At 33.0% G+C, this 27,609-nt stretch overlaps 1 protein-coding gene across 1 annotated transcript in view; it reads left to right on the top strand.

Annotated features, from left to right (window-relative positions):
* Nucleotides 1–530: 530 nt before the first annotated feature.
* The window catches only part of LOC148938617 (uncharacterized), a 35,640-nt gene continuing 8,561 nt past the window's right edge, over nt 531–27,609 (top strand). The window contains exons 1-2 of the mRNA XM_089107660.1: nt 531–652; nt 5,452–5,613. Coding sequence (XP_088963786.1) covers nt 604–652; nt 5,452–5,613 — 211 coding nt within the window. The 5' untranslated portion in view covers nt 531–603. The remainder of the gene's footprint in view (nt 653–5,451; nt 5,614–27,609) is intronic.

The raw sequence follows: 27,609 nt of genomic DNA, 5'->3' as shown, positions 1-27,609 counted from the left end.
TGACTAAGTTTCATTCCATAATCTTTAATTTAAATAAAGCCCAATATCATTTTGAGCTATCCAACTGTCTCTACTCTTAATTATAGAACTAATCGTTACCATACCTGTAAGCATACCTCTTTTGAATTTAAATTTGAAAATTGGCGTTGTAGGTTTACAGAATCTGCAAAATGAATACGTGCTTCATTGAGTGAATTATGCTATCTACAATCTATAAAAGATTTCTGCAGAGGACCTGCTTAGAAAAACTTTTTACATAACAGTATCTTTTACAACAACCTTTTCACCAATTAATATTAACAATTGCCCCATCACAAGTTCATACTATTTTGTCAACAAATATAACAGTTGACATCATTAAAGCCTCTAAACTAGATTGTAATGGCTATGGAAACTTAATGATTCAGCTGAAAGAACAAAGCTAACCAAAAAACTTGAGATTTCCATATTTACTTTGTTAACAACTTTTGTATGGATCAACCCGTCTTGGGTTTGCCCATCCTTTTGCGCTGTTGTCTTACTCTAGAGTATATTTACATACCTTCACTACTATAAAGAGAACAAGAAAGCTACTAAAATATTATTTAGTAAGTAAAAGTGATAATGAAATTGATTCTACTGATTTTAGTTGTTTCAATAGCTGCTGCTATTGGTAAGTACTTTGTTTAGTAATTCGGTAGTTTTTCTTGTAAACGTTGAGCCCATAGATGTCAGCTAAGGGTTCAGGTTACCTGATCATGGGTGTCCTCGTAGGAGCAACCCAGTAAAGAGCGAACTCGAGATATTTTAACAGAAAAATGAAAAACGGATATTAAAAAGAACTGCCAACTGAAAAATTGATTTAAATGTTAAATCGGGAATGGTAACTATTAGTTTGTTTCATTTTAATAGTAAAGCCTATTCCAAAAATGTTTTGATGGGAATTTCGGAAAATAGCTGAAAATTTCTTGCAAATCAAACGATATTGAAATTGAAAATTCACCATTGAGATTCCCGCGGTCATACTTGGCGGATGATATATGTGGTCAGCCAAAACCTGAATACATTTTCTTTTATAAGGATTCCCTGCTCTGCTTTAGACACTTTTTTTTAACTTGAACTCTCTTAATTCCCATTTATTTTGCCCTTAGATGCGAGGGAAAAAAAAGAACATTTAAAAATCAAGCACTTGTCCGCTTGACATTCCGATTCAACCTTTATTGACAATATTTAAAAATGTATATTTATTGAAAATACCCCTAAATATAAATTCTCAAACTGTTGGAAATTAGGTTTTATTGCTCCCGTAAAAAAGAAAGGTAACAGGTAAGATTTTCATCATTTCCAACTCGTTACACTTACTCTAATTTTCTCCAAATTATATAGAAGCTTTTTAACTGACTGGTTGAAAATAAAAATAATCTCAAATACTGACCAGAGGCAATCCTGATGCTTACACTCTATGTCGGCCACCCGCTATTCTGTTCACCTTAAAGACAAAATATGTAACTGGCTTGAAAAAAGCAAATACCTAACTAAAAATGCTTTTGATTCACAAAAAACTTTTTATTTAATTAACCGCAAATCATTAGTGAAAAAACTACTAAATCAACTTCAAGTTGGACCCTTTTTAATTAGAATAATTGTGTTTTTTTCACTTTGATACATCGCAAGTTGTCTAATACCTTAATGCATATTTTGATCCCTTCCAAATTTATAACGTTGTACACCAGGGAGCCTTTTTAGAGCCAATTTAATTTCTCGCAAAGATAAATAGCCTTGGTGTCGATTTATCTGATAAAAGAGAATTTTGGTGAAGATTTAACAGTCTTAGAGACATCTTTCAACAGAAGAATAGAAAAAATAACACATACCATGGAGGAAGTATCAGATGAAACTGTGACTAATGCAGGGCTCGTCCGGTATCATCAATGTTAATTAAGTTTATCATGAAATTGAGCACTGTAAAGTTGGTCCCGCTTACACAAGAACTTCACCTTTTTGACTTTACTGCAATTTTTCATAGCAAGTAACTGAATTAACCAGACATGGATCTGAAAACACCATCTTCTTAAGCATTTTCTTCTTTTTAATAAGCAAGGCTTGGATGAAATTTATTTGGTTTAACTCTTATTCTTTTACCAAGCAAATTATTTTAACAAATATACACAATTATATATGCAGACCCTTGTTTCTGTTTGGTTTATTGGGAATTTTCCACAAGTCTTCTGTTTTTGGCTAAACTCTGCGGACTCTTTTGAAAAGGTTAAATAAAGTTCAACTTTTTTCTTACGGCATAAAGTCAACTAAGTTGTATGAGGAAAACGGTAAATTGATTTTGTGGACAGCTTTTTTGACGCTGCTGGAGCGTCGGATAAGGATGACAGTCAACCTTTAAAAGTCAACAATATTAACAATTAATTTACTTCAGATCTTTACTTACGATATTTTAATTTTGATAATTGTTTCTAATTGTTATATTTGCTTGTTTTTTTTTTTTGTGTGAGTGTGTGTGTGTGTCTGTGTGTTCTTTTAATCTAAAGTGCAGATTAGGCTGATCAGGGCACTTGATATAGATTAAATAAAAAAAAAGTTTTTTAAACTGAAAGTAAGGAGCGACATTAAAACTTAAAACGAACAGAAATTATTCCGTATATGTAAGGGGGTGGCCCCGCCTCAACGCTTCGCTCTTTAAGCTAAAGTTTTTTTTTGTTTTAAAAAATAAAGTTGTGAGACAGTCAAACTTTAGCGTAAAGAGCGAGGCGTTTAGGAGGGGACAGCCCCTTTCATATACGGAATAATTTCTGTTCGTTTTAAGTTTTAATGTCGCTTCTTACTTTCAGTTTAAAAAACTTATTTTTTTATTTAATTTCTTATCGTTTTCAGTTAATGCAGCTTTTATTTTGGCCCACCGTCATTAAATAAGTAAACAAAATTTGAATAAAAATTGTACTTTTCTTTTGCTAAATGGATGTCTCTAAATTTGGTTATGACGTAATTTACAAATTAACTTACGCAACTAACTTATATATTCGTATATTTTTCTTCTGGCAAAAAATACAAAGTTGCAGATTTTTGCAGATATGAGCTTGAAACCTATGTAATAGGGTTTTCTGATACGCTGAATCTGACGGTGTGATTTTCATTAAAAAAATTTTACTTGTAGGGGATGTTTCCCCCGTCTTTAAAAAATCGGGTAAATTTTCTCAGGCTCGTAGCCTTTGATGAGTAATACTAAACTTAATAAAATTTATATATTTAGAATCAGCATTATAAACCCATTCTTTTGATACATTTATTGACATCAAAATTCTGTTTTTAAAAGTTTCGATTACTATTGAGCCGTATCCCTTGTTTTTTTTAATGTTTTTTTTATTACGTATATGTTGTTACGTATATGAGGGGGTTCTCTCCTTAGTCAATACCACGCTTTTTATTTTAAAAGTTAAAAAAAAAATAATTAACAAACCCCTGAATCACTAAGACCTTTTAATTAGAAAGCTCTTTTGAAAGCCCTAAAAAAAACTGCAGTGTAGAGAGCGAGGTATTGACTAGGGGAAGAACCCCCTCATATATATAGTTATTTCAGTTCGTTTTAAGTTCTAATGTTGCTTCTTACTTTCAGTTGAAAAAAAAATTTGTTTTTTTTAAATTCAATTTCTGATCGTTTTTTAAATAATGCTTGGAAATCCGGCGCCCCCTTCATAGAAATGTCCCTTACCCCAAAGAAACATCCTCCACAGAAAGATTCTCCCGAGTAACCCTCTCCTCCAGCCCCACCCTCCAAAAAAAATCCTTCCTGAAAATGTCTGTATATTTCCCAATAACCAATAAATAATGCTGGCAAGTCCGGCGCCCCGTTCATGGCAACTTTCCTTCCCCCATGAAAACTTCCTTCATGGACAGATCTTCCAACATAACCCCCTACCCCCCCCCCACTACCAGAAAAAAAACCTCCTGAAAACTTCTGTATGCTTCCCAATAACCAATACTATATGTTAACATTGGGTAAATTTGATAACTTTTAGCCCTCCCCCCGGGGGCTTCGGGGGATTAAGTCATCCTAAAAGACATAATTATCATATTTTAGACCATGCTGAACAAAATGGCTATCTCAAAATTTTGATCGGGTGATTTTAGGAAAAAAATGAACGTGGGAGGGGGCCTAGTTGCCCTCCATTTTTTTGTCACTTAAAAATGGCACTAGAACTTTTAATTTCCATTCAAATGATCCATCCCTCGATATACTAGGACCAGTGGGTCGATACGATCACCCCTGGGAAAAAAAAAAACAAAAAACAAATAAACACGCACCGTTATCTTTCTTCTGGCAAAAAATACAAAATTCAAAATTTTTGTAGATAGGAGCTTGAAAACTCTACAGTAGGGTTCTCTGATACGCTGAATATGATGGTGTGATTTTCATTAAGGTTCTGTAACTTTTAGGGAGTCTTTCCCCTTTTTTTTGAAAATCAGGCAAATTTTCTCAGGCGCGTAACTTTTAATAGGTAGCACTAAACTTAATGAAAGTTATGTATTTGAAATCAGCATTGAAATCTGATTCTTTTGATGTATCTGTTGGTATCAAAAACCCGTTTTCTAGAGTTTTGGTTACCATTGAGCCGGGTCGCTCCTTACTTACAGTTCGTTACCACGAACTGTTTGATTTCTCAGGAATAAACATCTTATCTTAGCCCCTGGATGTACAGAACAATTTCTGTTTATTTTAAGTTGTCATGTCATTCTTTACTATCATTTGGTAAAACATGTTTATGCATATATAATGGTAGTAAAGAGTAACATTAGAACTAAGAACGGACAGAAATTATCTTATATATGAGAAGTTCATCCCCACTCGCTATGCTGGGTTTTACTTTTCTCCATCATACTTCAAGAACAAATGCGACAATGAAAGAGAAGTATGATCAATACTTGCAATTGTTTGCTGCCTACATTTCTTGCACATCGAAATGCTTTCAATTAAAGGTAAAGAATTCGATACTGGATTTTACAATCCTTACTGGTGGTGCTGATTTCATTTTCATTACCCTTCAGCCAGGAGGCGCAATTGGGGGCTGGGGCCAGCAATTCTGTGCTTTCACACTGCCTTCCTCTTTACCAGCCCTTATATTTTTTCCAAGTACCCATTTAGAGCTGGGTTGACTCTGCCTAAGCTTACAGAGTCACGCCACTGACCCGAGTTCGAAGCCAAATAACCAGCGAAACGTGGAATGGATCCCCTGTCTTCAAGGACAAAGGGTTACAAGTCTAACGCACTAACCACCTCGGCTTGTCTTTCCCTTAGGGATTAGTTCAACATTAGTATAAAGGGTAAGGGCCGAGGAGGCAGCTGTGTCGCCTATATAGAGGATAATTTATGTTCGTTTAGGGATTTTAGTAATTCAGTCTACGCTTTCAATTGAAACAATTTTTTTTTAATTTAATGTCATTTTAAAAAGTCTCTCTTTTCAGCAAGACCAGAATCAGCTAGAGACAAAAGGTTGGCTTCTGATGCACGCAAGTTGGAAGTCAGTGGTGAAGAAATAAAGGTTGCTACGGTACCGTCAGACAATGAACATACCCACATAAGAATTAGGCGTCAGAGACCTTCTTTTGGTAATGGTAAAAAAAAAGGTAAAGAATGTGGCACTAGACGCTTAAGGTCCGAACCGGTGGTGCTGATCGCCGTCTAAAGGTCCTTCAGCCAGAAAGTGTAATGGGGGGATGGAATGCAATGGGATGTTGGTTAGATATGTCTTTTGGTTAATATATCTCATTAAAATAATAAAACTATTTATTCAGTCATGTCACAAAATTTTTCTATATGACCAAATATTGGAATTTGATTAGTCTAAATATAAACCTAACTTTTGATAAGCAAATTCAAAATTAATGAGGCTTACCTATTTAAAATTAGCATACAAAAATGCATAATTTTTCTTTATGTCATATTAGACCAAACTTGGGCGGTAGATCCATTTTTAAAAGTTCAGGTATTTAAGATAGTTTCATGCAGCGGGTCTCAATAGCAAAAGAACGAACAGAAAATGAATAAGAAACTACGTTTGACAACATGACTGGTTTGATAATTTTGGGTATCGTATATAACGCTTTTTTATTCTCAATTCTTAGCAAATACTAGAAATGCTGATTTTTTTTATACACTTTGGATAACCAATATTAGGAGTTAAATACAAACCGCATAAGTTACCAATTAAAGCAACAGTTTTGTTGGATCAGGAATCAAGAATGTTTATATGCAGGTCCCCCCCCCATACATTTTGTAATATACTTAGTTGTTTTTCTCACCAGAAAAAATAATCACCGCCCCATCAGAATTTAATTATTTATGATTTTTTTAAGTATTCTCGTCCCCCTGCTACACTTGTAAGTTGACACAATTGTAGACTAATACTATATAAAATTTTGATTCTTCATTTTAATAGCTTACTTTGTTTAGATTGTTCAAACTTTAAGGTACATAGAAATAAAACTTGTGAATCCATCCCTTCTTTTACAATAATTTCTATGCTCTTGTTCTGAACTTTAAGGCGTCAACCTTTCTTTTCGTAAGTAGTAGAAGATACCATTTTCAAACAGTTCGTGGTAACGAACTGTAAGTAAGGAGCGACCCGGCTCAATAGTAACCAAAACCCTAAAAACCGTTATTTTAATACCAATAGATACATCACTAGAATCAAATTTTTATGCTGATTTCAAATATATAAGTTTCATTAAGTTTAATTTTACCCATCAAAAGTTACGCGCCTGAGAAAACTTGTCTTATTTTCGAAAAAAGAAGGAAACAGCCCCTAAAAGTCATAGAACTTTAATGAAAATCACACCATCAGATTCAGCGTACTAGAGAATCCTACTATAGAAGTTTTAAGCTCCTATCTGCAAAAATGTAGAATTTTGTATTTTTTGCCAGAAGGAAGATCACGGATGCGTGTTTGTATGTTTTTTTTTTTTTTTTTTTTATTTTCCCAGGGGTGATCGTATCGATCCAGTAGTCCTAGAATATCGTGACAGGGCTCATCTGAATGGCAATTAAAAGTTTTAGTGCCCTTTTTAAGTGACCAAAATAATTGGAGGGCAACTAGACCCCCTCCCACGCTCATTTTTTTTACCGAAGCCACCCAATCAAAATTTTGAGATGGCCATTTTGTGCGGCATAGCCGAAAATCTAATAAATATGTCTTTGAGGATGACTTAATCCCCCACAGTTCCTGGGGGAAGGGCTGCAAGTTATGAACTTTGCCCATTGTTTACATATAGTATTGGTTAATGGGAAGTATACAGACGTTTCAAGAGAGATTTTTTCAGGTGGGGGGGGGTCACAGGAGAGGTTTACGGGGGAGGATCTTTCCATGTAGGATATTTCTTTGGGGGAAGGGAATTTTCTATGAAAGGGGCGCCAGATTTCCCGGCATTATTCAAAAAAAGATCAGAAATTAAATAAAAAAAACAAGTTTTTTCAACTGAAAATAAGGAGTAACATTGAAACTTATAACAAACAGAAATGATTATATATATGAGGGATTTGCCCCCTATTCAATACCTTGCCCTTTAGGCTAAAGTTTTTTTAGTACTTTCAAAAGAGCTATCTATTCTAATTAACCAGCCTTTGTGATTCAGGGTTTATGATCCGAACAAAATTCGAACTTTAGCGTAAAGCTCGAGGTATTGACTAGGGGTAAACTCCCTAATAATCGTAATAAAAACGTACAAATATAAAAGTTCGTTACGTAAGTTAATTCGAAAGTTACGTCAGAACAAAATTTCGAGAAAGCCATTTACCCAAAACAAGTAAAATTAATTTACAAGTTTCATTCTGATTATTCATCTACGGTGAGCCAAAATCAAAGCTCCATTAATTCAAAAACGTTCAGAAATTAAATAAAAAAAACAAGTTTTTTCAACTGAAAGTAAGGAGCGACATTAAAACTTAAAACGAACAGAATTTATTCCGTATATAAAAGGGGCTGTCCCCTCCTCAACGCCTTGCTCTTTACGCTAAAGTTTGACTCTGTCACACAACTTTATTTTTTAAAACAATATAAACAACTTTAGCGTAAAGAGCGAGGCGTTGAGGAGGGGACAGCCCCTTTCATATACGCAATAATTTCTGTTCGTTTTAAGTTTTAATGTCGCTTCTTACTTTCAGTTAAAAAAAACTTCTTTTTTTTTTATTTCATATATTTCAAAATCCATCTGTGTTGTTGAACTTATTTCCAAAATAGTTTTATGAATTGTGCTAAATGCCACTACGGTGTTACTAATTGCATTTTCTGCTGTAAAATGTAAGTTTTAGACTTAAATTTCAAAGTCTTGGTCAGTTATTACACAGAAATTTGTTGTGAATAGAATATTTCAAAACTACCTTGGTCCTATAATGTTTGGTCTTCTGATTTGAAATTTCACATCAGTTTTTTTTTAACTTCTGTATAATTTATTTTACTGCTTTTAGTTTTTGGTCATTTAAAGATTTTAAAGTAAATCATTTCAAATTTAATTCTTACGATTGTCAAATGTTCGAAACTAGATTCAACTTAAAATAATATATTTAAAGTCAAATTACACCCAGAGATACTAATTTCAAGTTAAAAGCAAATTACGTCACTAAAAAAAAATTGAAAGTTCGATGGGGCTGAAATTTCTTACTTTTTGAATCTAGCACCAATTTCTGTTCTCACTTGTATCAAAATAACCTTTGATATTATTAATTAAAAAAAAACGTTCCGAAAAATAAGTTTTTCAAAGAAAAGTAAAGGCCATTTTAAACTTAAGCTCAGGAGATACAAATACCTGTTAAAATACAAACTCAAAACGACCAGAAATTACTATCGAAGAATAAATGAAACCCAAAACGAACAGAAATTAAATAAACAATCATAGCAAAAAACATAGAACAGGTAATAATATAAATGAATAAATAGATCTTAAAGCGAGAAATGCTTGGATTGAATAAGAAAATCAAGCTTAAAACAAAAACAAATATTTTGTTATTAAAGTATAAATGAAACTTAAAACGAACATAAATTAAAGAACAATCAATGCGAACAAACATACAATATATATTAATGTAAATGAATACATAAATCTTAAAACAAGTAAGACTTTAATTGAATATGCAAATAAAGTTTGAATCGAATAAAAGTAACTACAAACAAGAGTCTGGGTATCGCCCCACTGCAGAAGCCTAAAACCTACTGCGTCATTGGCGCTTTACTGAAAATAATTCTTTCATTAATTAAGATTTTAGGGAATAAATATCAGCATATGTATATTAAATTGACAATGCGCATGTTTTTTTCAGTAAACTCATTTGAATTTTTTTCAGTAAAGTACAAATTATATTCTGGCTTTTAGAAAGCATAGGGGTTTTGAACCCTACTCTTATTAATTTATGCTCGTTTTGAGTTTGACTCTAATATTTATTTTAATATTTGTTCGTTTTGGGTTTCATTTATTTCTTGATACTGATTTGGGGTAGTTGTATGCTTGGTAGATTATATGATAGTCCGGACGCCAGGTGTTGAAAGTGTGAATCATACCAAGACGGAATGGGGCTGCTATGAGAATTAGCCTACCCTCCACCCCCTAAATTGACCATACGGACTCAAAAATACCAATGGCACCTGCTTGCGAGTGGTGGAACACTCCGAAACTTGACATTTTATTATATTTTGGTGTTTCATGCAAGAAAATGCATGTTCCACAAAGTTTGAGGTGCAGTTTTCCGCTCAAATAGAAAAGCCTAGAAGCCATAGAATATAACCAACCAACACGATTAGTTAGAAAAAATGGCAGAGTTAAAAAAAAAGGCAAAACTATATGAGTCTTGAACAGTCTTAGAAAGTATAAACAAAATCAAATTGAATATTAGATATATAATGATATTAATTGTTGAAAGATCCATCAGTTCAAGATTTTTTTTTTTTTACTTTAATTTTATTTTCATTCTCAATGCTGTAAGAACTGGAAAACAATAAATTTGTAATATAATAGTAATTCGTTTTCAGTGAAGCACCAATGACGCAGAAGGCTATAGGTTTTTACAGTTAAAGAAGTGGTATCCAAATTTTGTTTGTAGTGAAACTATATTTGTCTTGACTAATCTTGAAAAGAACTAATAAATTAAACTGAATATTTGATGTATAATGATATTAATTGCTGAAAGCTCATCAGTTCAAAACTTTAATATTTATCTTCTTTATTAAGTAAAAAAGGGAATATTTATAACATGATTCACTTTCAGTGAAGAGCCAGTGACACAGTAGGTTTTAAGCTTACGCAGTGAGACGATATAGACATTGTTGTTTATGGTTATCTCAATTAGGTTCAAACTTGATATGAATATTCAATTTATTTTTAACTTGTTTTAAGATTTATTTATTCGTTTATATTATTACTTGTTGTATGTTTTTTGCTATGATTGTTTATTTAATTTCTGTTCGTTTTGGGTTTCATTTATTCTTTAATAGTAATTTCTGGTCGTTTTTAGTTTGAATTTTAACATGTATTTGTATATCCTGAGCTTAAGTTTAAAATGGCCTTTAATTTTATTTGAAAAAATTATTTTTAGGAAAGTTTTTTTTAATTAATTTTTTTTCGTTTTTTATTGCAAAAAGTTTTAAGTTTTTATGGGATGGGGGGGGGGGGGTGCTTAATGTCCGATTATTATTTACATTAAAAAAAGGATCTATAACATTAAGTTAAAAAAGAATGAGTCTTTTTTCAAAGTATAAACCATTACCACTTTTATAAAAACCTTATATATTAACAATAGAAAGCTTGCATAAAATTGTGGACAGCGATTAACAACAATGAATGGATTGAAAAAATAGCTCCAATAAGGGGGTTTAGACCATTTCACTTGCTGACACAAAGGGATCACGACTGTTTGGAATTGACCCTAATAGGATTTTGTGTGCCAAAGCAATTTTACATCTATCTCAGAGTATGTATTTTAACCTTATAATTGGATAATTATAATAGATTTCCTATGTGTGCTTCCCATACAAAACCCCTTCTCATAAGTTATAAACCTCCTTTAATAAGTCATGCCCCAGGGCAAAACTTACGACGCCTATCCCCGGGCCCTGGTGGGCTGTGTCGACACTGGAGTTTTTTGTTATCAGAACTTTGAACTATTCTAACAAAATGTCTGTCTCAAAATTTTTATCTGATGCATTTAGGGCGTGGAGGAGGAGGGGCTAGTCACCCCCCAATCTCTTTTGACTCTTAAAAAGTGAACAAGAACTTTCAATTTTCAGTCAAATGAGACGTCTCCAGAGTTTATACGAGCATCCCTTCCATAAGAAATAATTGGAAGGATTTGGAGAATCCTTAAATTACAACTCTTGCCCTGAGGGCTGTGGGGGAGTTGTCATCCCTAAAGACCTAATTTCCAGAGCTTAAAACTACGTTTAATAAAATGACTGTATCAAAATTTTGATTGGATGTGTTTGGGGAAAGGTGGGCGTGAGAGGTGGGTTAGTTGCCCTCCAATCACTTTCGACTATTAAAAATGGCACTATCCCTTTGAATTTCCAATCGAATGAGCTTTTTTTAAAGTTTCTACGACAACACTTCTATAAAAACTGTATATGCCCCCAGGTCAAATCTTAAAACCCTGACCATAAAGGTGGTGGGGGAGTGTCCTCCTCAAAAACATCTTTTCTATCTGGAAATCAACTACGCTGAACAAAATTGCTATCTCAAAATTTTGATTAGATGTGTTTGGGGAAAAAATGGGCGTCGGGGGGGGGGGGCTAGTTGCACTCACATCACTTTCGACTATTATAAAGGGCACTAGCCCTTTAATTTCCAATCGAATGACCCTGTTTTGAAGTTTCTACGACAACGCCTTCTATAAAAACCTTATGTGCCCCCAGGGCATAACTTAAAACCCTTGCCCTGAGGGTTGTTTGGGAGTGTTCTCCCCAAAAATGTATTTTCTACCTGAATATCAACTACGCCGAACAAAATGGCAATCTCTAAATTTTGATTTGATGTGTTTGGGGGAATGATGGGCGTGGGGTGGGGGCTAGTTGCCCCCCAATCATTTTCGACTATTAAAAAGGGCACTAGCCATTTAATTTCCAATCGAAAGATCCTTTTTTAAATATTCTACAACAACTCCTTCTATAATAACGATATATGCCCGCTTATCATAACTTAAACCCTTGCCACGTGGTTTGTGGAGGAGTGTCCACCTCAAAAACATATTTTCACTCTATAAATCAACAACCCTGAACAAAATGGCTATCTGAAAATTTTGACTGGATGTGTTTGGGGAAATGATGGGCGTGGGGGGGAGGGTGCTAGTTACACTCCAATCACTTTCGACTATTAAAAAGGGCACTAGCATTTGAATTTCCAATCGAATGAGCCTGTTTTGAAGTTGACAACGCCTTCTATAAAAACCTTATATGCCCCCAGGGCATAACTTAAAACCCTTGCCCTGAGGGTTGGGGGGGAGTATCCTCCTCAAAAATATATTTTCTATCTGTAAATTAACTACGCTGAATAAAATGGCTATCTCGAAATTTTTATTGGATGTTTTTGAGGCAAGGATGGGCGTGGGGGGGCTAGTTGCCCTCCAATCATTTTCGACTATTAAAAAGGGCACTAGATCTCTCGATTTCCAATTGAATGAGCCCTCTTTGAAGTTTCTACAATGACTCATTCGATATAAAGTGCCTCTGGGAAAGAAAAAAATCATAAATAATAATAAAACATTAAAGGAGGAAGGAGGATAAAACATTGGAGCCGTATGGCCTTTACTATAGGCAACGCTACAGCGTTGCCTCTGATATACGATCCATTTGCCATAAAATACCTTTATCATATTTTGGTGGATTTGGAGATTAAATACTAAAAACCCTTTGATTTTATTGTTTTTACAAGTAGTGCTTGGGAAATCTTTCAAGGGGAGAAGAGAAAGGCTTATAAAATTTCATTCAAAGACCAAAATAGATTGCAATAAAGCGAAAAACAAAGGTGTTCAGCATTTTTACTTTCTCTTTCTCTCTCTCCTTCCCCCTCTCTCTCTCCCTTCATAATATCTCTCTCTCTCTCTGCTCCTATGTCTTTTGCTTGTTTTCTTTCCTCGTTTGATAGATACTTCTTAATAGTTTGTGTTTCTTACGCTTTGTTTTTATAATCTCTGTGTTTGTGTTTTTTTTTAGAATCCCTATAACACAGCTTTTGTTGTTTTTTTGGTTTTTCGGCTTGTGTTTTGGAGTAATTTATGTTTTAGAATCCCAGAATCTCTTAAAAACTTTGAAGATTGGGTCTCTAAGGACTTTCTTTTATAAACAGACAAATCAAATAACAGAGATTAAAACACCAAACTTTAAACACAGCAAATCTAATTATTGGCAAATATAAAGAAAAAGCATAAGCAATTAAGAAACATTAAAGGTAAGGTCTCTAATTTCAAAATCTTATAAAAAAAACACATAAACTCTTTCTCTGAAAGAGAGGTGAAAACTTGTTCTGATGACAAACTGTGCATCACAAGTGAATTAAAAAGACTATTTAGAATTAAGTTGAAGCAAATTTAGCTTGGTATAGCATCCGATGCTAACTTGCTGCATAGACACTTTTGTAAGTAACAAACTGATGGATATTATGTCTGAATGAAGAACAAGGTAAATTTATCGTCCTATGTCAAGGCTCTTTTTGCACGCTATTTTCCTGAAAACACTATAAACGATAATCAAAGAATACCAATATCTTTCCAAATGTTTCTCATAGTTACTTCAAAAGATAGAACCCTACTTTTAAACATCTGGCTATTAAATTGCTATAATGTGTGACCAAAGCAAGCTCACTAGCGCTGACTTAGTAAAGAAAAAATCCAACGGGTTATTACGGAAATGGTAATCTTAGGAATTAGTACAGGTAAACTAGAGTTTGACCCCAAACATATTGCAACATAAATGATTTTTACACCATGTTGTAGAGAAAAAAAAGTTGAACAACATATCCAAAGTTGCACATTCTAGGTCGATGAAAACTAGTTTTTTCTTTCCTTTTCGTGTCAATTTTTTCAGTTTTTAAAAAAAAATGAACTGTCGGTAAATGTTCATTTTTCTTTATGTGAAGTATCATCCCGATGTAAAATGAAGATTTGAGCCTGAAAATGAAAGCAAATTTGATGTACAATGTACCAGAAAAAGTTTCATTATCATCAATATGTGATTTTACCCTTCTCATCGTTGTGACATCTTTTTCACCATACTATCAGAAGGCAACAATTCTGACATGAAATGATGATCTCAACCCGAAAAACAAATTAACCTGATGTAATGTCTACTAGAAAACCCGTTTCATATTGATCAATATCACTTTTTTATTTTCATTTTACATATTTCTTTCAGCACTTTTTGTCCACCAATTCGTCGATTGTTGGCAAAAACAAATTGCAATAGAAATGATTTTTACACCATGTTGTAGAGGAAAAAACCTGAACAACATATCCAAAGTGGCATATTCTAGGTCGACGCAAAAACAAGTTTTTTTTGCGTATCGTGTCAGTTTTCTCACTTTCCAAAAAAAAAAAGTTCCGGTAATTGTTCGTTTTTCTTGAACTGAATTATTACTCCGATGTAAAAAGACGAGATAAGTGCGGAAATGGAGTCAAATTTGCTGTACGGTATATAAAAAGTTTCATAGTCATCAATATGAGTTTGTTACGCTTCTCGTCGTCGTGACGCCTATTTTTTTTACCAGAACATCTTTCGCTGTCTAAATTGTCGGTTTTGAGATCTAATAATTAGCCTTAATCTGATCGTCACTGGCTCCATCACCTGATGGGTCGCCCTAAAAAAAAGTGATTGCAAGATGTTTATTAAAACATTAAAAATATTTAGAAAATAGAAATTATCAATGAAACTTGTTTTCAGCGGCCGACATTTAAAATCCCTCTTAGAATAAACTATTGTCAACACACTGACTAGTCTTCACATCTGATAAAATTATCGAATCAACGTCATGAACATATGAAAGACAGAATCAAACTCCGACTAGTATTCAAAACATATTCTTTTAATTCAGATATCTAAACTTCGAGGTTCTCCTCATTGGTATAACTTCCAATTCTTGGAGAGTTAGAACTTATTGTCCCTTTGCACTTTTTACATGCTGCAGTGCAAGCTAAGCCGTTTTTAAAGCAGCTACATCTCGTTGAGCTAAATTCCAGTTGACAGGAGCACTTCATGTTTTTCAGAAGCAGACGAGGGGCTGGTAGGACGTCATTAGTCAATGGATACAAGAAGTCATCTTTATTTTTCCAACCCCATTCCTTGGTTTTAAGTTCAGAATCAGGATCTCTACTCCATACCTGAATTTGGTAGAAAACCCTGTAACTGTGGAATTTAGCCACATCAGAAACTGGTGGTAACTGTCCTGGGTGGACGAGCGTGCTAGTAGTAGTCACCTTCTTTTTAAAAAATTCTCTGCCGAGTTCATTCAGATTTTCCCCTTTTGATGAGCCATATATCATGATCAGAGCGTCTTCTCCAGTAACCCTTACTTCCTCCTTCGAAGCTGACTTCAGCATGAAAACTGCAGCTGATGTACGAAAATTGGCATCTGTCATTTGCCTTCCCAAGGTCAAAAAATTTGCACTTTACTGAAAAAATATAAACGTTTTTACTTTTATAACTTCATTAAATCAAATAATGTTAACATTTTGACTACTAAATATCAGTATAGGCCTATGTATATTAAACTGACAATGTATATTAAGTTGTATTTTTTTTCAGTAAAGTGCAAATTATGTTCTGGCCTTGGGAAGGCATAGGGGTTTGAACTCAACTTGTGTTATTTTCCGCTCGTTTTGATTTTTACTCGGTTATTTATTGTAATTTCTGTTCGTTTTGGGTTTTATTTATTTATCGATGCTGATTTGCGGTAGTTTCACGCTTGGTAGATTATTTGATTTTATTTTTGCTCATTTTTTGTTTAATGGAGTTCTTTACTTTTCTTTGAAAAACTTATTTTGTGGAAAATTTTTTTTTTTTATTAATTTCTGTTGGTTTTATATTAACATAGTCTTTTCAGTGAACAAGAAAATAATACTTTAAACCTTTTCATTTTTTAAGACCTTATAGTTTGGCCTGCTATTTGAAACCTGGGATTCCGGATAAAGGCACTATCAACTAATCTAGTTTTTGGGGTACTGCTGAGATGCCTTATTGGGAAGTAGCATTAAAACAGTGCATTTTGCTTTAATTTTAAGACAACATTTAGTTTTTAAACATAATGGGCAAATGGATGGTGGGCGTGGGAGGGCGATTAGTTGCCCTCCAGTCTTTCGACTATTAAAAAGGGCATCAGCCCTTTCTATTTTCAATCGAATGAGCCCTTTTCAAAGTTCCCACGTCAACTCCTTCGATACTAGGTGCCCTGGTCTAAACAGCAACAATAAAAAAAAATAATACATTATACCCACATCGATCTTTACTATAAAAATGTCAAGCTTTCCAATCACTTTTGACTACTAAAAGGGGCAATAAGCCTTTCGATTTCCAATCGAATGAGCCCTTTTTGAGTTTCTACGACAACGCTTTATATAAGCACCTTATATGCCCCCGAGGCATAAATTACAACCCTTACCTTAAGGGCTGCTAGGATGGTTGTCATCCTCTAAGACCTAATTTCCAGAACTTTCAACTACGTTAAACAAAATGGCAATCTCAAAATTGTGATTTGATGTGTTTGGGGATATGGTGGGCCTCAGAAGGGCGTTATTCGCTCTCCAAACACTTTCAACTATTAAAAATCGCGCTAGCCCTTTCAATTTCTAGTCAAATGAGCCCTTTCGAAGTTTTTACGACAACACTTTCAGTAAAAACTTTATATACCCCCAGGGCATAACTTACAACCCTTGCCCTGAGGGCTTTGGGAGGGGGGGGGGGTTCATTCTCAAAGACCTAATTCCCAGAACCTTCTACTACGTTGAACAAAATGGCTATCTGAAAATTTTGATTGGATGTGTTTAGAGGAAAGGTGGGCGTGATAGGGGGGTTAGTTACCCTCCAATCACTTTCTACTATTAAAAAGGGCACTAGCCCTCTCAATTTCCAACTGAATGAGCTCCTTTTGAAGTAATACGACAACTCTATCTATAAAAACCTTATATGCCCCTAGGGCCTAAATTACAACCTATGCTCTGGGGGCTCTGGGGTGTTTGTCGTCCTTAAATACATAATTTCCATGCTTTTCAACTACGTTGAACAAAATGGCTATCTCTAAACTTTGATTGAGTGTTTTATGGGAAATGGTGGGCGAGGAGGGGGTTTTAGTTGCCTTCCAATTACTTTCGACTATTAAAAAGGGCAATAGCCATTTATATTTCCAATCGAATGAGCCTTTTTTGAAGTTTCTATGTCCACGCGTTCTATAAAAACCTCATATGCCCCCAGGGCATTACTTACAACCCTTGCCCTGAGGATTGTGGGGGGGGGGAGGTTGTCATCCTCAAAGACCTAATTTCCAGAAATTTTAACTACGTTGAACAAAATGACTATCTTAAAATTTTGATTGAATGTTTTTGGGGGAAAGGTGGGCATGAGAAGGGGGCTAGTTGCCCTCCTATCACTTTCGACAATTAAAAAGGGCACTAGCCCTTTGAATTTCCAACCGAATGAGCCTTTTTTGAAGTATCTACAACACAGCTTTCTATAAAAACCTTACATGCCCCCAGGGATAACTTTTAACCCTTGCCCTGAGGGCTGTGGGGGACTGTCCTCCTCAAAAACATAATTTCTATCTGGAAATTAACTACGTTGAACAAAATGGCTATCCCAGAATTTTGATTGGATGTGTTTCAGGAAATGGTGGGCGTGGAAGGGGTGTTAGTTGCCTTCCAATCACTTTCGACTATTAAAATGGGCACAAGCCACTCCAATTTCCAATTGAATGGCCCTTTTCGAAGCTTCTACGACAACTTCTTCGTAACGAAGTGCCCTGGCCTAAAAAAAAAAATGATAAATAATGTATTGTCCCAATATCGTTCTTATATGACCCCAGGGCATAACTTAAAACTCTTGCCCTGAGGGTTGTGGGGAGTGACCTCCTCAAAATCATATTTTCAATCTGGAAATCAACTACGCTGACAAAAATGGCTATCTCAAAATTTTGATTGGATGTGTTTGGGTAAATGGTGGGCGTGGAAGGGATATTAGTTGCCTTCCAATTACTTTCGACTATTAAAAAGGGCACTGGCCATTCCAATTTCCAATCGAATGAGCCCTTTTCGAAGATTCTACAGCAACTCCTTCGATACGAAGTGCCCTGGTATGGAAAAAAAAATAATAATATATTGTGCCAACATCGTTCTTTTCTTAGGCAGCGCGATTGCGCTGCCTGTAAAATCGATAAGGATCTGGTTGTCTTTACAGTTTCTTAGCTGCCTCAGCTCGGACGTGTCCTTGTGTTGTTCACTAGTTCCATAGAAAACCAGTGACATACCCTCCTTCAGAAGATTTAGTGTAGAGCAGACTGATCAAGACAGAACCCAAAAAGACCTTTGAACCTCTGTCATACCACTTTCATGGGTAAGACCACCAGCCGTTTTGAGACAACGCATGAGCTCTTGCTCAATGACAAGATCCGTGGAGAGCCCAGCCCAGAATCTATCAGAACGTTTGATCACATGCATATCATTGTGGAAGGCTTGATAAACGGCAGGATGGGTTTCTTGGAGCTTGACCATTCGCTGTATGTAAAACTGGTAGGATTTTGTGTAATTGTTGTGCCCAGATGCCACCAGATAAGGTAGTGGAGATCTCACCAGATTTTAAGTGGAGATCCCATGACCCAGATCGTTCGGCTCCTAAGAAATTTCGCAGTACGGATACCATATCGGAGCATTGGAACCACAGTTTCAAGGTTCTGTACTGGAGCAGTTCCAGTATCTTTCTATCGATGAATGCCACTATTTTTTATAAAACAGTTCTTTGATATTAATGTCCAAAAAATTTACTACTTGCGGTTGGATACTTTAGTTTACCATTTCAGACTGTAGATCTTTGATTGAAATGATGACGCAAACAAAAATGATCTCTTATCTTTAAATATCCAGTCACTGGGAAAGGAGATAAGACGCAGTGAAATTTTTTTTAGCTTGTTAGGTGACAGATACATCGAATGATTGTTTTTTTGTATCTATAGATGGCAAGATATCAAACACGGGCATTAACGCGACTTAATAAATGATTACTCGGTGTAATTTTAAACTGTGACTTCTTAGCTTACGGTTTTATCCGAGAAATCGCTTCGACAAAGCGCGGGATGAAACGTTGATATTATTTCTTGCAAACGAAGGTTATGAAAGTGACGTAGTTGCCTTCTGTGCATTAACTGGTCTTTTAAACGAGCCAACCATAATTTATTAGCCTACTTATTATTTTTTTTTTTACCAACAATAAACGAATTGGTGGACAGTAATTGCTAAAACAAACATGTCAAATGAAAATAAAATAGTGCATATTGATGAATATGAAACGGGTTCTCTAGCAGACATTACATCAGGTTAATTTGATTTAGGGGCTCAGCTAATCATTTTAAGTCAGAATAGTAGCCTTCTGATATTATGGTGAAAAAGAAGTCGCAACGATGAGAAGGGTAGAATTACATATTGATGATTATGACACTTTTTTCTCGTACATTCTACATCAAATTTACTTTCATTTTCCGGCTCAGCTCTTCATTTTATATCAGGATGGTACTTCGTATACAGAAAAACGAAGATTTACCGATAGTTCAGTTTTTTTTAGAAAAAACTGAAAAAGTTGACACGTAAAGCAAAAAAATAAAAACTAGTTTTGCGTCAACCTAGAATGTGCAATTTGAATATGTTGTTTAGCTTTTTTTCTCTGCAATATAGTATAAAAATCATTTCAGTTGCATTTTGTTTGGGGTCGAGCCATATTTTTGGCTAGTTTGCCTGTACTAAATGGTAATTGTAATTACATAATGTTCATGGAAGTAAAAATTTCCAGTAGGATTTAAAGATCAAAAGAGAATGGGGGATGACCAGACCCTTCTGATCCATTTTTTCCCAGATGTACATCCATGATCCTCAATTACATCAAATTTATAGATATCCCTTTTTTTCTCTGAATTAATTAAAAAAAACTTTCCGTAAAAGATGTTTTTCAAAGAAAAGTAAAGGCCATTTTAAACTTAAGATCGGCTGATACAAATACCTGTTAAAATTCAAACCCAAAAGAACCAGAAATTACTAGTAAGGAGTAAATGAAACTCAAAACGAAAAGAAATTAAACAAACAATCATAGCAAAAAACATAAAACAAGTAATAATATAAATCAATAAATAGATCTTAAAGCGAGTAATGCTTAGATTGAATATGAAAATCAAGCTAAAGACGAAAAAATATTTTGCTATTGAAGCATAAATGAAACTTAAAACGAATAACAATTAAATAAACAATCAATCAAACAAACATACAATAGATATTAATGTAAATGAACAAATAAATCTTAATACGAGTGAAACTTAAATTGAATATGCATATCAAGCTTGAAACAAACAAAAATCACAACAGATAACAGTTTGGGTATCGCCTACTTCTCTCACTGTAAAAGTCTAAAACCTATTGCGTTATTGGCACTTTACTAAAAACGGATTATATTACAAATGTTTGCTTTTGTACTTAATATTGAAAATAAACATTAAAATTATTGTAAAATTTTGAACTGATGAGGTTTCAGCAATTAATATCACATCAAACATTCTGTTTAATTTATTAGTTCTTTCTAAAATTGTTAAAGACGAATATAGTTTCACTACAAACAAGAGTTTGGGTATCGCCTCCTTCTCTCACTGTACAAGTCTAAAACCTACTGCGTCATTAGCGCTTTACTGAAAACTATATGCGTTTCGAACTGTCATGGAAAGTGTGAACAACATCAAATTGAATATCTGATATATAATGATTTTAATTGTTGAAAGATCCATCAGTTCAAGAAAGTAGAGTAGTACCTTCCATTTTGCCCACTTTATGTTCCATCCTGTTTATTGCGGCCTTTACGTTCCTTCCGGTTTTTTCTGGTAATTCTATTCTATAGAAGCTCTACACCCTTTCAAAGAGTGTGAGTAGCCCCTCGCATCTAGGTAATACTTCAATAGAAGCTATACACCTTTTCAAAGAGATTCAGGTTTCAAAGTTCACTGTCTTTTTGGTGATAAGCCCAAAAAACCAACACGTCTTGTTTCATTGTTATGCAATTATTTTTGTAATGAAAAGGGTAATTACTTCTTTAGTTTACGAGATTTGCGAATTTTTTGCGAAAAGATATTTGCGTAGACGCTTACAAGGGACATTGCTAGAAAGTATTCAATAGCTTAATTGAAAAGTAACAATAGAATGACATTGTGACTTGACCTAGCTTTACCTCGCCGATGTGGTCTGCATAATACGTAAGTAACGTTTGAAAAATATTGTCAATTTAAAAATAACGGGCTTAAAAGGGTTAGGCGGGGGGGGGGGTGCAGAGAGGGGGGAGTGCCCCGCGTGTTCAGACAAAGAGCAGCCCCGTGCCCGGCGGTAGGCCGGTTCTCCCCGTGGACACGGCCACGGGGGGTTCAGGTGCCTGGTCCCTCGCCCTATTTCCTTTTCTTAAATCTGGCTCCCTGTTTTCAAAATCCCTTTTTATTCTGAGGCTTGGAGCAGTGGGTGACTATATATTAAACATAATGAAATTTAGAACGGAGGTTCAGTTGTACAGGGGTTTCAGTTATACAGGGGTTCAGTTACATGGGGGTTCTGTGTGTTAAACAAGTAGTTTTTGTATCTTTTAAAAGAACTTTAATGGGATTGAGAGACTCAGTTGCCTAATTCCGTGTGATTTTTATTTACTTGATTATCATTAAAAAAGAAAATTTTGTTTTAATTAATTAGTTTGTGTATCTTTTAATAGAGATTTAAGGTGATTGAGAGACTCAGTTGCCTAATTCCTTGTGATTTTTTTTACTTGATGTTCATTAAAAACGAAATTTTTGTGTTAAATTATTAGTTTTTGTATCTTTTAACAGATCTTTTCTGGGATTGAGAGACTCAGTTGCTTAAGTACTTGTTATTTTTATGGACTTGATGCTCATTAAAATAGAATTTTATATGTTATATAAGTATTGTTTGTATCTTTTAAAATAGCTTTTCGGGGATTGAGAGACTCAGTTGCCTAAGTCCGTGTGAGTTATACTTAATTTAAGTTCATTAAAAAAGAAATTTTATTTTTATATAATTAGTTTTTGTGTCTTTTAAAATATCTGTAAGGTGATTGAGAGACGCAGTTGCATAATTCAGGGTGATGTTTATTTAAGTGGGGTAAATTAAAAAATATCTTTTAATTTTAAATTAGTATTTTTTTTATCTTTTAAAATATCTTAAAGGGTAGTGAGAGAGCAGGGGGCAGAATACCGAGTGATGTTTATTTAATTGTTTGTCATTAAAAAACTAATTTTTCTTGTTATATAAGTAGTTTTTTTATATTTTAAAAGATCTTTACGGGGATTGAGAGACTCAGGTGCATAAGTCCGTGTGATTTTTCTTTACTTGTGAGACATTAAAAACGAAATTTTTTTGTTAAATAAGTTGTGTTTTTATATTTTAAATTTGATGGACTAGGCTTGAGAGACGCAGTTGCCTAAGTAAGTGTGATTTTTCTTTAATTTATTGTCATTAAAAAATAACTTTGTGTTTTATAGAATTAGTTTTTTTATATTTTAAATTAGCTTTGAATGGATTGTGAGTCTCATTCGCAAAATTCCGTGTTATTTTTAATTCCTTGTTGTTAAATAAAAACGAAAATGGTTTTTTAAATAATTAGTTTTTTTTATTTTAATATATCTTTTATGGGTTTGAGAGTCATTTGAAAAATTACGCGTTATTTTTATTTAATATAGTGTAATTAAAAAAGAAATTTTTTTTTAAAAATATTTTTTTATTAATATTTTAAAATAGAGTTCCGTGGTTTTAGTGCCTCATTTGAATGAGTGATTGTTATTTTTATGTACGTTTTTTTAATAAAAAAATTACATATTTTTTTTTATTCTTTTTGTTGTTAACTTTTAATTTTTGTGTAATGGGTTTGAGAGAGACATGTGCACTCTTCAGTTTGTTTTTTCGGTCCTTGGTTCTATTGAAAATCGAAATTTTTTTGTTTAATTATGAGTTTGTGTATATTTTAAAGGAGCATTAAGGGGATTGAGAGACTCAGGTTCCTTTGTCCGTGATTGTAGTCATGAGTTTGTCTTAAATAAAATAGATCAAATTTAGGTAAATTATAAGTTTTTTCTATATTTTAAAATATCTGTTATTGGAGAGATAGACCCATTTGACTTGTTCCGGGTGGTGGTTGAGTTAGTGTGTTTAGTGTAAATATTTATGTGGTTTTTATATTATTAGATATTTCATAATTTTAAGTATCTTTCAGGGGATTGTGATACTCTGGTTAATAAGTCATTGTGGATTTTATAGAAAGTGTATTCATTAAAAAATAACTTTTCGTGTTTAATTATTAGTTTTTGCTTACTTTTATATTTATGTAAGGTGAGTTAGTGTCTCAGTTTAAGTTTTAAGTGTTTATTTTCTTTAAGGTGTGGTAAATAAAAAATAATGTATCTTTTTAAATCATTATTTTTTTTATATTTTAAAATAGCTTTAATTGGTTTGAGAGACTCTGTAATGCACTAGTTTTTCAGTAAAGACACTCAATATCCTAAAAGTGTTTAATTCAAACTTTTTAAAACTTCGAAATTTTTCAACTTTATTTATTTCTTTCTTTCCATACATAACTCAAAATGTCAAAGTATGCTTACAGTTGTAACAATTATACTCGGTGATTGGTCAGAGACACGATTTGACTTTCCCACTGGAATTCTCTGATCGGGTATTGAGAGCGCCATGTGATTGATCGGAGACACGATCTGACTTTAACACTTGTATTCTATGACTGGTTATTGACACAACCTTCTCTATGGAATGTATTAAATCAGCATTTTTTACGCAGTGGAACTATAAACACATAAGTAATATCTTTTAAAAAAAAGTGAAGATGGAACATTTTAATAGAGTTTGTTTACATAAAAAGTTTATTGTAGCATTTAATGCAGACAAAGATAAATATTTAAACAATGAAACAATTACAGCTGGTAGCACGATTGAAAATGTCTGCATGCAGTGTCATGACAGTAAGTAATTGAATTTCTTTGGAATACCGAAAAAATTCAACTCTTCTTTTGTTGGTTATGCGAGATTGAGATCTCCAGAGATGATTGCACTCAAAGAGAATGCCAACATAAAAATAATCATTGACGATAGAGGCCAACTCCTTGCTACTATTACAGTTAACGCATTACCTACTGATACATCCAATCGTCACATTTCAGGTATTAGCATTAAACGGAAGATCAATAAAAGAAAGGCCTACTCTTCTACTAATATCGTAAACCATATCTTGTCTACGTGTCGAAACTGTTACCTGTGTAAAAATAATGTGATAATAGACAGTGAAATTGCCAGAAAAATAAAAAGGTCATTGTCAGAAATTATCACTATGGAATATAAAGATGAATCGATGAAAAACAAAACACCAGCAAACGTTACTGACAGTGGTCAAACAGTTATTGAAACAAATAATACCAAAGACGAAAAGCATATTTAACCTGTTGATGAGACACCAGTAAAAATTGTTTATGACTTAATATTTAATAATGATTATTCTACTGAGTACTAACTAAGATAAGACACTAGCTATAAGATCCAGAGAGAACAGGGTGAACTATTTTATTGAACATATTAAAAATGTACAAAGTTAAGTGCTGATATTAATAATGTATCATAATATATTTATTGTATTAATATTCTACAGAGCATTATTTCATTAAAAATATATGTTTCATTACATTGTTATGTGATCATTATTTTTAGAGCCCGATACCATATCAAACGTTGAGAATGTCTAATAAAACGTCGGATATGTAAGAAAAGGACTCTTAATACATCTATTGTCATACACATGGTGACAAATTTTTTATTTAATTCAACTAATGGATAAATAAAAAAAAGACATTTCATTAAAGAAATTATAACTAAACTCTAATTAAGATACAAAATCTGTATTGAATTTAAATCAGTGATACACAATGCAGAAATTTCATTCAAGAAATTGTCAAAAATTGTAAGTAAGTAGAAAATTCTTTCAAAAATATGTTAATACTATTAAGCAATAAATATCTTTAAGCCTAACCCGTCTTTATTCTTTAGAATAGTTTTATTCATTTCATTAAATTATGAATAAATTTTAAGTAAGTAACAATAGCTTTCTTGAATTCGCGTCCTGGACACAACACATGTATTTAATTAAATAAATAGTAATTAAATCTCTAGTAAGTAATAAAGTCTTTATTGTTTTCCCCTAGTTGATAAACATTACTTAAATTTCATTAAATAAAATATGACTTACTTCTAAATATTTAGCACAATCATGTTACCTCATGTATACACAATGCATAAATTTAATTTAATAAATTCTCAGAAAATTTAAGTACTTAGCTAATTCTGTCTTGAGGTAGCCTCCGGTGAAGATAAAAAAGACAGTTAACTAAAGAAATTATGAAAAAATTGTAAGTAAGTAGCAAAGTCTCTCTTGAATTAACCCTCTGAATAAACAAAAAAAACATTCCAATAGAGAAATTATGACAAAAGTAAAATTCAGTAACACACTCTATTTTTTTTTCATGTCTTATATAAACTTTGTTTAAATTTAATTAAATATATTATTAAATAATTATAATTAATTATAAATTTCTTTATTTAAGTAAAATATTTTATAAAAACTAAGGAAATTTAATAAAATAAATTATTGAAAAAAAAAATTTATTTATTTAAGTAAAATAATTTATACAAAATACATAAATTTAATTAAATAATTTATTAAAATCTTTGTAATTGTTTAAAAAACTAATTTCTTTTCAAAATATTTGATCGCAAGTAAATAGAAGTAATTAAATAAAATTTTAAAAAATCGAAAGTACTTAACTTTTTTTTTTCACATTAACCTCAAATCATCTAAATTATAGCAACGATTTATACATTTAACAAAAGACAGTAGGAAAAAAAATCACCTGACATTATAATTTTCTGTATCTAAATAAACTCAGTTATAAACAAGAATGAAATTTCCTTAAATAATTTCCCTAATTAGCGAATCGATGAATATAATTTATTAAGTAAATTATGAAAAGATTATCAGTAACTAACAATTTATTTCTTGAAGTAGTCTCACGGATGCACAATGCATAAATTTCATTCAAGAAATTATGAAAATATTTTTAAGTAAGTAACAAACTCTTTTTTTTTTCAAAGTTCATTTTGAATTTCTTTCGTTGAAATGTAAGAGTTGGAATATTTCGGTAGTGTTAGCTTATGTTTTACCTTGTCACAGTTACATCTTCTTGATTTTTCAAAGTTCATTTTGAATTTCTTTCTTTGAAATTTAATAGCTGGAATATTTAAGTAGTGTTTGATTGTGATTTACCTTGTCACAGTTTCATTTTCTTGATTTTTCAAAGTTCACTTTGAATTTCTTTCGTTGAAATGCAAGAGTTGGAATATTTCAGTAGTGTTTAGTTATGGTTTACCGTTTAACAGTTACATTTTCTTGATTTTTCAAAGTTGATTTCGAATTTCTTTCTTTTAAATTAACGAGTTGTAGAATTTAATTTTTGTATGGTTGTTTTTTACATTTTCAAAATTACATTTTCTTTATTTTTCAAATTTAATTTTGTATTTATTTATTTGAAATTCAAGAGTTGGAATATTTCAGTAGAGTTGGGTAGGTTATTACCTTGACACATTTAATTTCTTATGTAATGCCTTAGTTCATTCTGTATTGCTTATGCTGTAAAGTAGGTTTTGATATATTTCTGTAGTTGTTTGTTGGTGTGGACCTTGTCTCAGTTACATTTTCTTGTTTTTTCTTTGTTCATTCTTTATTTCATTCGTGTTAAAGCAAGTTTTTGTCGAGATCTATAGTGGATGAGCTGGGTTTTGAGTGACACGGTTACATTTTCTTGATTTTTCAAAGTTCATTTTGAATTTATGTCGTTGAAATGCTAGATTTGGAATATTTAGTAGTGTTCGCTTGTGGTTTACCTTGTCACAGCTACATTTCCTTGATTTTTCAAAGTTCATTTTGAATTTATGTCGTTAAAATGAAAGAGTTGGAAGATTTCAGTAGTGTTTGGATGTTGTTTACCTTGTCAAAGTTATATTTTCTTGATTTTTCAAAGTTCATTTTGAATTTCTTTCCTTGAAATGGAAGAGTTGGAATATTTCAGTAGTGTTTGCTTGTGGTTTACCCTGTCACAGTTACATTTTCTTGATTTTTCAAAGTTCATTTTGAATCATTCAAGAAACGTGATTAAACACGTTTTTAAACTACATGCTATTTGCATGCCTCTCCTTGGCACCTTTCCAAACGAGCGGGGATTCCCTGCTGGTTCCTACACATTGCAAAAAAAGTGAGCAGTACGAAAACTCCACATTTTCAACCAGACTGGTTTTTTAGACAACACACCCACAGA

Source organism: Artemia sp. Qi Xiang Cuo, unplaced genomic scaffold (assembly GCF_049724085.1).
Source record: "Artemia sp. Qi Xiang Cuo unplaced genomic scaffold, ASM4972408v1 HiC_scaffold_3078, whole genome shotgun sequence".
Lineage (NCBI taxonomy): Eukaryota > Metazoa > Arthropoda > Branchiopoda > Anostraca > Artemiidae > Artemia > Artemia sp. Qi Xiang Cuo.
The sequence above is the reverse complement of the archived record's forward strand: the minus strand, read 5'-3'. Positions and strand labels throughout refer to the sequence as shown.